At 45.4% G+C, this 12,891-nt stretch overlaps 1 protein-coding gene across 1 annotated transcript; it reads right to left on the bottom strand.

Moving 5' to 3' along the window:
• Positions 1–24: 24 nt before the first annotated feature.
• On the bottom strand, positions 25–12,215 carry mfn1a (mitofusin 1a). Its single transcript, XM_076295123.1, has 18 exons — positions 12,101–12,215; positions 11,809–11,930; positions 11,108–11,243; positions 10,554–10,716; positions 9,570–9,694; positions 8,995–9,103; positions 8,571–8,678; positions 8,083–8,236; positions 7,139–7,206; positions 6,143–6,264; positions 4,948–5,074; positions 4,511–4,615; positions 3,511–3,613; positions 2,897–3,123; positions 2,517–2,642; positions 2,078–2,274; positions 1,481–1,615; positions 25–570 (listed from the first exon to the last, which is right to left on the bottom strand). The coding sequence occupies exons 2-18, from the start codon at positions 11,921–11,923 to the stop codon at positions 501–503; spliced, it is 2,190 nt and encodes a 729-aa protein (XP_076151238.1). The 5' UTR covers positions 11,924–11,930; positions 12,101–12,215; the 3' UTR covers positions 25–500.
• Between the last annotated feature and the right edge of the window lie 676 nt (positions 12,216–12,891).

Below are 12,891 nucleotides of genomic sequence, written 5' to 3'. Positions count from 1 at the left end.
CGATATGTTCTTGTAACCAATAAAAAAAAACTTAACATCAAACAGAATGTAATGTGATAATTAAATAGTATAACATCAGGTCTTAATCTTTTAAAATATTTTCAGTCAATCAATACATTCCTCTGTCCCTTTCTACTGGTAACCTAGTAAACCTCAGTGAACATGCAGTATTTGTCTAGTTCCTGATGCTTTCCGTGTTAAACTAGTCCTTTCGGACAAAACAAGCATTGTGAATTTATGCACAGGGCTTTATGGCACCTGTTTGGCAGGTATCAACACAAGACCATTACTAGGACCAAATAGCCTTGTCCTGTATCCCCTTGCCAACGCACGTTGGAGCCAAAGAGAGAGCAGATTCACAGTGAAATCAGTGTCAGTTGAAAGCTGCATGGAGTCAGTAGCACCATTATGGCTTTTATTCCCTGCTTTTTCTCCGCTGCAGTTTTAAACATGTCGGATGAATTATTTACGCGGCCCATGCTTCTGGAAGTCTCCAGGCCTCAGGGTGTGGCATGCAGATACTGGGAGGTAAAGGCCTCCAGCTGTCTCTCCAGATCAGTCGCTTTGTGCCTGCAACACACAGCAAGCAGCCAGAGCACCCGTTCACTCAAACAACCCAGCACATGCTATCTTTTAGGGATTATTCTTGCATCGTTTTGGCATCACTAAGAAGCAAGAACTACAAGCATTCTAAACAATACATGTTGCATTCTAAACAATACACGACTTTGTACACTTAACACACATGTTTTTTAAGCCAGATATATGGTCTAATTAATGAAGAGTTGTGATAACTAGAATCAGCTGGTTGAGAGTATGGTTGGAACTACGTGTTAGGACAGTTGAGGTGTGGCTTCAGCGCAGTCAAGGGACCTGCCCACACAGTTGGAGAAGAATAAACCCCTCCAATGTTTATCATCTAGATAAATGTAGCATTTAGATTTTTCTTTTCTCTAATGTGACAAACTCAAAACATTTATTTTTGGTTTCTGATTGGAAGGATGCTCTGAATCAGAACGTGCACCAGTATAGCAGCCTCTCCCACACCCTTCAATATGCTGTGACCCCAAAAAGTAACTGTCATGCAGGGATGCTTGTCATTTTGGACGTATTTGGATTGTCAACATAGTCAATAATAGCACAAACAGGGTAGTCCCATGCATTTTTTCAGAGCATCCATTTTGATAATATCTTATCAGAATGTAGACCGACCCTGTCTTGTCAAGACTGAAATGGACACAATTTAATGCAAGTCATCCTGTTATCTGCACTGCTCACAGTGAGGCTTTTGAGAGCTCCTTAGAGTAAAAAAACACACAAATATAATGTTATATTCTTTCTTATATTCTAAAAATATTCTTTCAGTGAAAACTATTCCATGAAAGGCCTCTCGGTAGAGGTTCAACAAGGCGCCTTAAAAGGGTTTTTTGTTAAAATCTCTAAATGGTTCCTGTGTCGTGTGGAGCAGGGTGAAACTGACCTAAGGGTTTTGGAGTGCTTCTGAACCCCCTCCAGCCGCTGGATCCTGCAGTTCACCCGCCAGATGTCTGCCTCCAGCTCGCCTTCACTCTTATCCACCTGCTGGCTCAGGCGGCTGAACGTGGCCACCATCTCCCTGATGGTGTGACGGGATGAGACACACACACACACACACAAACAGTAAGACTATGTGCTCATGACTCGCAGTGTACATTCAATTCTATGCGTCATCACTGTGTAGAAGAACATGATTCATCAGCAGTGATGCTCTATACATTTTGCACACATTTTACCCATGCAGGCAGGTCAATAGTTAGGCTATTGACCAGACAAGACACCCAGAAAAAAAGAGAAAGAAATGGGAGGAGTGCAGTATATAAGCTACAATGTTACTCATCCATGAAACGGGGAAAGTGCAGTATATAAACTATAAGATTATTCATCCATGAAACGGGGAAAGTGCAGTATATAAACTATAAGATTACTCATCCATGAAACAGGGAAAGTGCAGTATATAAACTATAAGATTATTCATGCAGGCAGCCCCACTGTGTCAGCTCAGGCGAACCCAGTGCCCCAGGAGCTGCTGCAGACTTACTGATGGACCTGCTGGCTGCAGTGGGAGCTGGTGATGGGTGTGATGGCCAGGAGCCGCTGGGTAGCAAAGTCCACAAATTGCTGCTTCAGAACCCTCTCTCTGGAGCCATTGGTCCAGGTGAGCCTCTCGTACAGGTAGAGCAGGCCGTAGAGGCTCACAGAAATCACTATCAGCCTCCAGCCGAGGCATCGCCACACCTGGAGACACAGACACACAATTACCATAAATGTGTTACTGAATTTAGTCTGACAACCAAATGATACTACTACATTAATAGTAGGCTAATTGTTGTTAGATAACAAATAGAAAATGGCATCAATAGGATTAATGGTAACCGAAATGTGCAGTAGCCCCAATACATTCTGTGCCCTCCAGATGCTAATGGTGGGGGCCAAAGTACAAGTGAAGACATGGGCCATGCGTAAGAGAGTCATCTCACCACTCCTCCAATGACCACGACCCCCATGGAGGCTCTGGAGGTGTAAGATGCCAGTTTGGTTGCCATGGAGATGGCGAGGTCCTCTTGGGCCTGGGGGTCCCTGGGAGTTGAAGCAAATCCAGCTGCCTACAAACAGGATAGTCTGTTGTTGGTTGATGTTGATATGGGTGCATGTACAACCATTACCAATGGATATTTCCAGTGCATTCATTCGTTTTATAAACAACCACTGTTTTCTTCATTAGCATTTTGTGACAGATTTTTAATCAGGTTTTAAATGCTCAATCAGTTTCCGATAAGTACACTAGGTAAGGTATATACTGTAATTTCAATTCAATTTCAGTACATCTCTATCCCTCTCTGGAGCCCTAAGGTCATACCTGAATGTTCTCGTCCAGCAATATCAGGGCACGCTTGGCATGGGCCGGCCCGAGGAAGCGGTTGACCAGGGCCGTCCATCCCAAGGAGAACTGAAACTCGACGTTGCCCTGGAAGTCTGTGCAGAGGGTGGCAAAGTTGAGGTCGTAGGAGACGTCAAACTTGTGGCTGGGGAGGTGGAGGTGCAGGTTGCCCCTGGCAGTAGGGGGCAGCAGAGGACGTATGCTCTCTGCAGAGATAAACACACAGAGAGCATTTAATTCACACCATAGCTGTGGGTTCATGAACAGTGCCCCAACTTATTGCCCCTGGCTTGGCGCAGTGATGGTTTTACTCTTCGTAATAATGAAGGTAATAACATCATCATGATTTATACTAGTTGATGAGAACTCTAAGGTGTTAGAGTGGCACAGGGCCAGTAGAGACCTGAAACATGAACTATAAACTATGAGGGTTATGTCATAATCCAAATCGATATGAGAAATGCTTGTCCATTTTTAAAAGTGCTACATAACTGAACTAAAAAGACCCTGACTTAGTCCATGGATTGGTCATGGTGCACAAGTGAAATTTGTGTCTTTGACATGTCTAAATGGAATCTTGTGATGAGGTGTACCCATGATGTCTCTTTGTGAGGACTGCATGTAGCCACTGATACTACTGGAGCAGCGGAAGGCCAGGTTCTTTCCCATCCTCTCCTCCACGTATGCCTGCAGCTTCTGCAACACACCACAAGGGGGCGACAGAGGGTCAGAGCAGCGAGAGGAACCTGCTGGCACCTGATGCAACACAAGTGAAGGGTGAACAAGGCAGACCACTGGGCCATGTGACTAGGTGAGAAGTCAAGTGCTTTCACTTGCTCAGTGGTGCCAGTCATGTACTTTTATCTTGTTATTGTTTTCATTGTATATCTGTGTGAGATACTAAGACCGGTGTTGACACAATATGTTTGTGGAAGGTTGGAGGTTTATGGACAATTGCACTCTATTAGCTAGCTGGGTTGTTTAAATGAATTGTATAGTGGTTAAATTAGTGTGCAATAAAAGAGTCTGGGTTTACTGTTGACCGTAAGTCAAATAGAAATTCAAGGGATCAGTGCTGTCAACCGCCGGTTTAGCGAATTGTATATATACTAACCACAGGCTCTTTTTCTGTCATCTTTGGACTGCGTTGTTAAACAAAAACACCAGTATATCTACAGAGACCTGTGCTTTGGACCACCAACCATGATATTATTGTAGTCATGGAGATCCAGTTCAGAGGTAAACAGGACTTACTTACTCACTGACACACACACGCGTGTGCACGCGCGCATACACACACACACACACACACACACACACACACACACACACACACACACACACACACACACACACACACACACACAGAGTCCTCCTCTACAACTATGAACACACAACAATACACACACATCATACACATAGACATACTGTCCATACCCCCCCTCCCCCTATACACACACACCCACACACACATATTCTCTCACCCTTATTCTGAAGAGCCTTACTCTGCTTTTGTCCTGTGTAAAGTGTCTGTCACACCACACCATACACAAGTGTGTGTGTGTGTGTGTGTGTGTGGTGCCTTGAACTCACTGATTTGTAGAGAGCTAAGGCATTAGGGGCCGGGCTGAAGTCCGAGCAGAACTCCTCCACCAGAGCAGACAGACCCTTGATCTCCTCAACCATGGCAGCAGTCACCTAGGGAGTACCACACACACACACACACACACACACACACACACACACACACACACACACACACACACACACACACACACACACACAACCGCCAACCGTTACAGGATTACAGCCAATGAAAGGGATTTAAAAGATGAACCAAGTGTCAGAAATGCGTAGCCCTTCCTGACAAGTGCCAGTGTGGTGTGCACTCCACAATCCACTTCAACCACTGTAGTGCACTAGTGGCCCACTAAACCCCCGGGACTTCTTGGGGCGTGTCGTGTATGTGTGTGTGTGTGTGTGTGTGTGGTGGATTCGGCCCAATCCGAAGCTCTGAAAAGCCACACTACCTTGGCGGCCACTTCGTCAGCCGTGGCCTTGATCTTTTCCTTCACATCCTCGGTCAGCACGTTAAGCTGATTGCGCACAAACTCCAGCCGGTCCATGAGTGACTCCCGCTCCTCCAGAGAGAGCACCCTGATGAGACAAACAACAGGCCTGCACTCAGACAGAGGGTGAAGGAGAGGTGTATGTGTGTGTGTGTGTGTGTGTGTGTGGGGGGGGGTGATGGAGGTGTTCATCTCCAGACGATGGGAGAGTGCAGGCAAGAGACATGTATGTTATCACTAGCGTGTCGGTCTCCCGTCGCTGAAGTCACAGCTTTGGTATTTTGGAATTTGGAGAGCAGTAAGGGGCATGCCTTTCTAACTCTCTCCCGTGCAGACCAGCTCAGCTCAGCTCACCGAGGTCCTGTCAGAGCCTACGAGTCCCGGGCGTTTCGTGCTTGACTTTGACACTGAGCAGACGAAGTGACTTACAGCTCGGATGGCGTCGTGCAATCACTACTGTGTGTGTGTGTGTGTGTGTGTGTGTGTGTGTGTGTGTGTGTGTGTGTGTGTCTTCTCCCTCAGGGATGAACCCGTAACCTCCTCGCCGCCAGTGCCATGCTACACCAGGCCAGCTATGGGGGGGGGGGGGGTTGTGATGTGATTCATTTCTCTGGTCTGCTAAAATACACCCGCTGCATTGTCTGCAGACAGTGGTCATATTTTAACATTACAGTTCATGGAAGAAAAGTGAGTGAAATAACATTTCCATTTAGTGGACGCTTGTTTTATCTGACGTAATTTACAGCAGAGCGGGAGCATACATCTTCCCTGTGTTTGGGTTCCCTGGAAACCAGAGGCCCGGCGGCTTGATATTGCAAAGGGCTTTGCTTGGCTGCTCGGATTACTGGAGCGACACTCTTTCAAAGAAGTCGAGGTGCTAAGAGGTCAGAGCTGAAGTGTTCCCGTATCTGACGTCACCCCTTGATGCTCCACATTGCTACCGTTTGTGTGTCTTTGTAAACTACTTCAACTTCAAAGCTATTTGCTGCTATTATAACATCAGTACAGACCCTTTTAAGAGAGTTCCATTATCATATCCACAAGGCTTCCGTTTTAACATTCCATATGTTATCTTAATGCAGAGGAAGTTTTTGTTTTTATTGTTGAAAGGGTCTATAACTAATGGGAGGGTGGAAACTAAGAAGACCGGCCTTACTTCTTCTCTGCCGAGGTGATGTTGATAGCGTCCATGATGTCCTTCACAGACTCCGTGATCTGCCAACCTCGGATGGTGTGCTGCTCAAATTTGGTCTTCACCGCTGACTGTGAAATAAACTCCTGTGAAGGTGCCAACCTCCAGGAGAGGAGGTTTGAGTCACTAATTGAAAGCAAATACGTCACAGCACAGCATCCAGTAACAGCATACAGTAGCATCACAGTGTCACAAATACTCAGATATATTCATGCGAAGCAGCAGACGTGGCTCCCTATGGGGGAATAAAAGGAACCAGTGGGCCTATGTGTGAACGCTGGCTGAGCAGACTGAAGGGCCTTGTCCTACAAATTGAGCTAATGATCAAAAGCAGGTCTTCAGTGGCCCTGCCCTACCAGCTAGATCAAACGCTGCACTGAGACTGTGTGTCATGTGGCTAAAATGGGATTTGGTGAAAAGAGGAGCGGAAAGAGACAAAGCAGGAGAAGAAGAGGAGGAGGAGGAGGAGGAGGAGGAGGGGTAAGGGTGTGTATGTGGGGGGTCCGCCTCACCTAAATCCATCTAGGGGATCAGTGGATGTGCCAGGGGTTGGCGCGGAGAGCAGACTGGCACAGGGACGTGGCACTACTGTTCTGCCAGGAGGGGGTTGAGTGTGGAGGGCCAAACATCTGACACATCACAGGGAATGTGCACTAGGTGCCAAGACTGAGAGCCCACACTCAGGGACGGGCCCCAAAAAGCAAAATAAACAACACTGTCATCATCACTTCACTCGGCTCCTCGTAGTTTGCTTCAGCTTTTTTTGAAGAACAAAGTAATAATATGTGATAAAATATCATTGAATCTTCATCAATGAATAGCAACTGAAAGGGCTTGTCAAAGTTAGATGTTTTATTTGCTGTTCTCTCAGGTGCTCTGATACCCTGTTATTCAGCCTGGAGTCGTCCATTTTACCCTACAATGCAACATTCTTAGCGGGACCTCAGCTTTGGCACTTGCCTCAAACGTTCTCTCAAAACGTTGGAACTCCTTGAGTCTTTCCTGGAATCCCTCCGCCAAGGCACCACCTACACAAAATAAACCAACCTGACTCACGTCACAGTCAAAGAATTATGAGGAGCATGATGAAGTTGAAATGGGAAAGAAAATGACAGAAATGTGCACTATATTACTTTTCATATATTATATAATATAAAATATATATGTCATATATTTTTCTCATAAATATAAAATCTGCATCTAACTTGCAAAATGGAGCTATTACAACTATGTTTGTGTGTGTGTGTGTGTGTGTGTGTGTGTGTGTGTGTGTGTGTGTGTGTGTGTGTGTGTGTGTGTGTGTGTGTTAACATTGTCAATCAAGAGAATATACAGGAAGATTCACATTAAAGCAACACCAAAGAGTTTTTTGTACCTTAAAATAATGTTTCCAAAATTGTTTCCGTGGTTCATCAACTCGTAACAGGGTGAACGGCACTTCTGCATTCGCTTCGCGGACCTCTATCGGCTGTAACAGCACTATGTAAGTTTGTCAGATCGGGTAGCGGGTTTGTAGTTCGATGGAATAAGAAACTACAAATTTGACTTGCATGATGTCGCAATACATCGTACTTTCATAAAATCATGCAACATATTCTACCTTGTCTATGGACATCGTTATTTGCAAAGCCGTTGCTGGATAAACAAATAGCGTGCGTGTGACAGAAGAAAAGTTATTTGGTGTTGCTTTAACAATCAGATTCTTTTTTATGATTGGTTGACTTCTGGTCATTTAAGATTTACAGCTCAGTCTCCATAGTGCTGGTGTTCCCTGAACATGGAATTGGACTCATTGTCTCTTACTGTCATTGTCCATATAGTAAAGGCAGTTTTGACTGTGTGCCATTAAACCTTGTGACCTTGTGGCTGTTGGATGTGCTCAACCCTGATGGTCCAGGGCTCACCTGTCTCTGGCATGCCCTGGGCTCGATGCATCCTGGAGCTCAGCACCTCCTTAGCCGACACAAAGAAGATGCGGTTGGGGGCCTGCCGGGCGTCCACCACCCTCAGCTCGTCCATCAGGAAGCTGAGGCAGCGGTCCATGTGCTGCTTCCGCACCTGAACACATACACCTCTGTCATCATTTACTAATGTGATGCATTGTCGACTACTATGTTTCAAAAGGATAAGGGCTTTAACAGTTCCTCTAATAGAGGAATTAACCCTAACACATCCACAGACCAAATTACCTTGATGAAAGTCACAATGGAAAAGGGACATCTTATTTATGTCTTTAATTAGGCAAAGATTCATAAAATCTTAATATCCCACAAGATATATTAATCCCACAAGGTTATCATGATACTAACCCCAAGAGTCTCTCTAACACTAATACTCTAACTTTGGATCTGCCACTTGAGTCCATCACATCTACTGATTGTATGTGTCATACATCTTCCAAGTACTCTGGCTCCGATACTGAGACGTCCCATCGGTTGTTCAGGATGAAGATGTTGGGCTTCGAGATCCTCTCACTCACTCTGTGGAAAAAGTGCTTCTCCTTGAAGTGAAGAGAAACAAGGAGGCGAAGTCAGTATGTGAAAAAGTGGGGCTGGGCTGCAGAACAACTCATAAAACACTTTTAAAAGGACTATTGTGCAATGAAGGTCTCGTAACGCAAAGAAGAAATGACCCAGTCCAAACAATTTATCCAGCAATAATCTAAACATCATCTGAGCTGGCTGGGCCTCCTTCTGGACACATTCTGACCTTTCAGCCTACCTTGCGTCTGCAGCTCGCTCTCACGGCATATAAATATCAAAACACAGACGGGCAGACATTTTGGCTCCGGCGCCACGGTGTCTGCGAGCGCTCACCGTGTTCATCAGGGTGGACTCGGCGTTGGCCACAAGCACAAAGACGTCAGCGTCCAGACAGAACTTGTCGATCCAGCTGTCGAGCTCAGAGGTGACATCGATGCCCGGGCTGGGGAGAGAGGGAGAGAGAGAAGGAGAGAGAGAGGGAGGGGGCAGGAGGGTCAGATGTCATTAACCCACTGATCCCATTCCCTGCTCTCACCCCTCACCCCACCCCGACTCTCACCCTCAACAAGGCTCTTAAGGCCTAAGCTATAAGAGCGGGGGGGGGTTGGACAGTCTCACGACAGACTGACCATCACAGGTCAGCACTGAACAACGAAAAAGATCTTGGAACATGATCCGTGACAACTCTGTGACTATTGTTCAATTTCATCAGAATGTTTCCGTATAATATCTCATGGTCTTGAAATAAAAACATATTACAGGTATTACAGGTCTTATTTTATTATCTAATACTTATGCCTAACCTAACACTGCTGTGAATGTGATATCTGCTATACAACTAAAAATAGAGTAAAAAGTATTGCGGTAAAAAAATACACTTGGACAGGCCTGTGTGCTGATTCATGTACCTGTCCAACAGCACCAGGTCGTCTCTCAGCAGGGCACACTTGGTCTTGGGCCAGAACATTCGGACCAGGCAGCCGGAGTCCAGGTCTGGGTCCATGTGTAGCGCATGGGCCAGCTGATTCACCGTCTGAGAGCATAGAGATGTGGACACAGACGAGTCAGATGGACACATGCAAAACCACTCAGTGGACTGGCTCTGTATGTGACTAAGGCTTTAAAAGCTCATTTACAGACATGATAGGTTACACAATAAAAAGAAATGGCACAATTATTCATCGTGGTATTCCATTAATCTAAGCGACAGCATGGACTGTTTTGTAGTTTATTAGCTGTAAACCCCTAATACATTTAGCATGCTGTGGTATGAACAATGCTGACATGAGGACTTTCTTTTTGTATATTTTGTATACTCTCTGGAATGAAGTCATCAGGGATGTAGTGGAGGCTAAACGCAAGTAAACGCAGTTTACCCACCTCTGAAATGTCAGAAATAGAGTTTATCCAGCTCTTATTAGAGTTTATCCACCTCTCAAAAGAGTTTATTCACCAATTTGCAACTTTTAACATTTAAAGATAACAGTGTATAATCCACAATCACGATATGTACACTCATCAGCACTCTAGGAACCATTTAATACCACTTGTATTGTTATAAACATTGGACAATAATCTCCACCATCATCAAACATTTTCTAAATGCCTTTTCTAAAAATCTGATACCGCATGGCGCAGTCCACCTTACCGTCATTACAGAATTCATAGTTTACCCACCTCTTATTTTACCACTACATCCCTGAAAGTCATTGGGGATATTCACAAGTGTCAGGAATTAGGATATAAAATGGCTATATAACGATAGGAAAGACTTGGATAACAGGGTACAACCAGTGTGGTCTCTGCAAAAGAGTCCATCCAAACTCTTACTGTGATGGCTTACATAACAACAGCACCCAGGACTCTAATTCCATGACTGTGCTCTGTTGTACCTCGATGTTCTGCCTCTCGTCTGAGCCCTCAGTGGTGAGGTAGGCCATGTCGCCATCCGTGCCCTCCACGCTCAGGAAGCAGTTGGTGGTGTGGCCGATGCCACTGGGCAGCACCCGCTCCCGCAGCATGGCGTTGATCACTGTACTCTTTCCGTTACTCGTTCTGGTCATTGACAGAGAGGATTTGGTTAAGAGGCCATGTCCAGCAAACAATGGGCTTCAACCAAGTAAAGCTATCAAAGGCAGCACGTTTCTCTCTCTCTTTCCATCTCTCTCTCTCTCCGTCTCTCTCTCTCTCTCTCTCTCTGTGCTGGTGGTGTTGTTATAATTCTTGTGAAATGATCCTTTGATCACAGTCTCTCTGGGAATCCCACTACTTGCAGGATATTTTAAGGGTGAAGGGGGAAAACACTGACTTGATTAATGATGCTTGATGTGACTCCTGACATTTGGCCCAGAAAGCCATAAAGCCCAGTGGCCATTTGCGTAAAAGCTCATCCTGTCTGTCCTGACGCGAGCTGGCCGCTAAGTAATGCCTGTCCCGTGGCCTGTACCTGCCAAAGAAGGCCACTTTCATGTGCCTGCGGGCCAGCACCTCTCTGATGATGGTCAGCTTCCTCGTACAGGCCTGCATCTGCACACACTGATCCTCCACAGCCACCTGCTCCAGGTCCTCACTGTGCCATGTCTCTGCCCACAGCAACACACGCACACACACACACATGGATACACAAGGACACACACACACACACACACACACACACACACACATGGACACTCATAGACACATGCATACAGAAAGAGGAGGACAATGTGTTTGATTGGCATAAAAAACCAACGGAGAAAATGAGCATCAGCAACAAAGGGGCACAGCAACAAACAGGATGACCACAATGTCATCAAGCACTTACAGTGAACAACACCGCTAATGAATCAGTGTGAGAGAGAAAGAGATCAACAAAACACAAGCGAGAGACACCATAATCAGTAGCAGAAAGAGAAACATCAACAAACATTCAAGGGGACAGGGCACTACTACTACAGGCCAATGCTAAACAGTGTCAACACACATAAGTGGTGGACAACATACTGTATATGGAAGACAACAACAATGACTGGGCAGGGATGAGACGGCCACATGGGCAGCACAAAATGGCACCCGTGAGTAGACTGACCAGACAACGTCACAGCAATAGGGACAAGATAGGACTGCGGTTAGTTTACTAAATAGTTTACAGGCTAATACACAACTCACCCTTGACAAACACAGAGCCTTCTCTAACAAAGTCCTGCAGCTGGTCAAAGATACAGTTGATGGTCCTTTTGGCTATCACAAAGTGCTTGAGGGGGGAGATGTCCTCCTGATCCATGTTAGTGCTAAGAATGCAAAGATGCAAATATATTGTGATCTTTGAGGAGGGAATCACTAAAGTTAATAGTGGTGAAAAGAGAGAGAGAGAGAGAGAGAGAGAGAGAGAGAGAGAGAGAGAGAGAGAGAGAGAGAGAGAAACTTCAGTTCCTTAATTGACTTGGCAGTCATATCTTACCTCTGCAGTGAAGAAATAAAGTGGGAAGCGTCCAAATTTTTTTCCCCTCTATCAGCATAAGCTCTCACAGTTCATTGCCACTTGCACTTATCCTTCCAGTGTTTTCCATAATAAGTTCCAGCTCTACAGAAGTCTCTCTCCTTCCCCTTTCTCTCTCTCTCTCTCTCTCACCCTTCTCTTTCAGACTCACTGAGGTGTGCAGTCAATCTCATGGGTGTGTGTTGGTGTGTGTGTGAGTTTGTGTATGTGTGTGTGTGTGTGTGTGTGCGAGCGTGTGCGTGCATGTCTGTGTGTGTGTGTGTGCGTGCGCGCACATGCTGGCACTGCACCTCTACCTTCTAAGGAGTGTGTAGTGTGAGTTTAGCCGTAGGAACCTGCAATCCTCTTATTAAGGTTTTAACCCACCAGCTGGCTATATGTTCCGCCTCCTCCTCCTCACTGCTCTTATAAATCATCTATAAATAAATATCACTTAGATAACATCACAGCCTCACACAAAGGTGAAGGAGCTTGGTTCACAACTTGGTTCTTGATATATTCAGATCTGCATAATACAGTTTTTAACTTTTTTACCTTGATGTGGTTTATGACCAATTCTTAAAATATTATGACTGTGGTCAAACCACAGTTTATTGTGTGTTTTCACCATACTAACACAAGTTTTTGAGTCAGACATTGTGGCTGACCTGGAGGGTGTAATTTTATATTTGTGTGTGTGTGTGTTTACATAGAGTGCAGTGTAAGTGTGAGCTCACTTAATGTCTATGGCCACAAGATGGTACCCATGTCAT

The sequence above is a fragment of the Alosa pseudoharengus genome, unplaced genomic scaffold, assembly GCF_046254945.1.
Source record: "Alosa pseudoharengus isolate Yale_2024_CS ecotype anadromous, Long Island Sound unplaced genomic scaffold, YU_APseudo_1.1 YU_APseudo_1.1_scf_2, whole genome shotgun sequence".
NCBI classification, from domain to species: Eukaryota; Metazoa; Chordata; class Actinopteri; order Clupeiformes; family Clupeidae; genus Alosa; species Alosa pseudoharengus.
The sequence above is the reverse complement of the archived record's forward strand: the minus strand, read 5'-3'. Positions and strand labels throughout refer to the sequence as shown.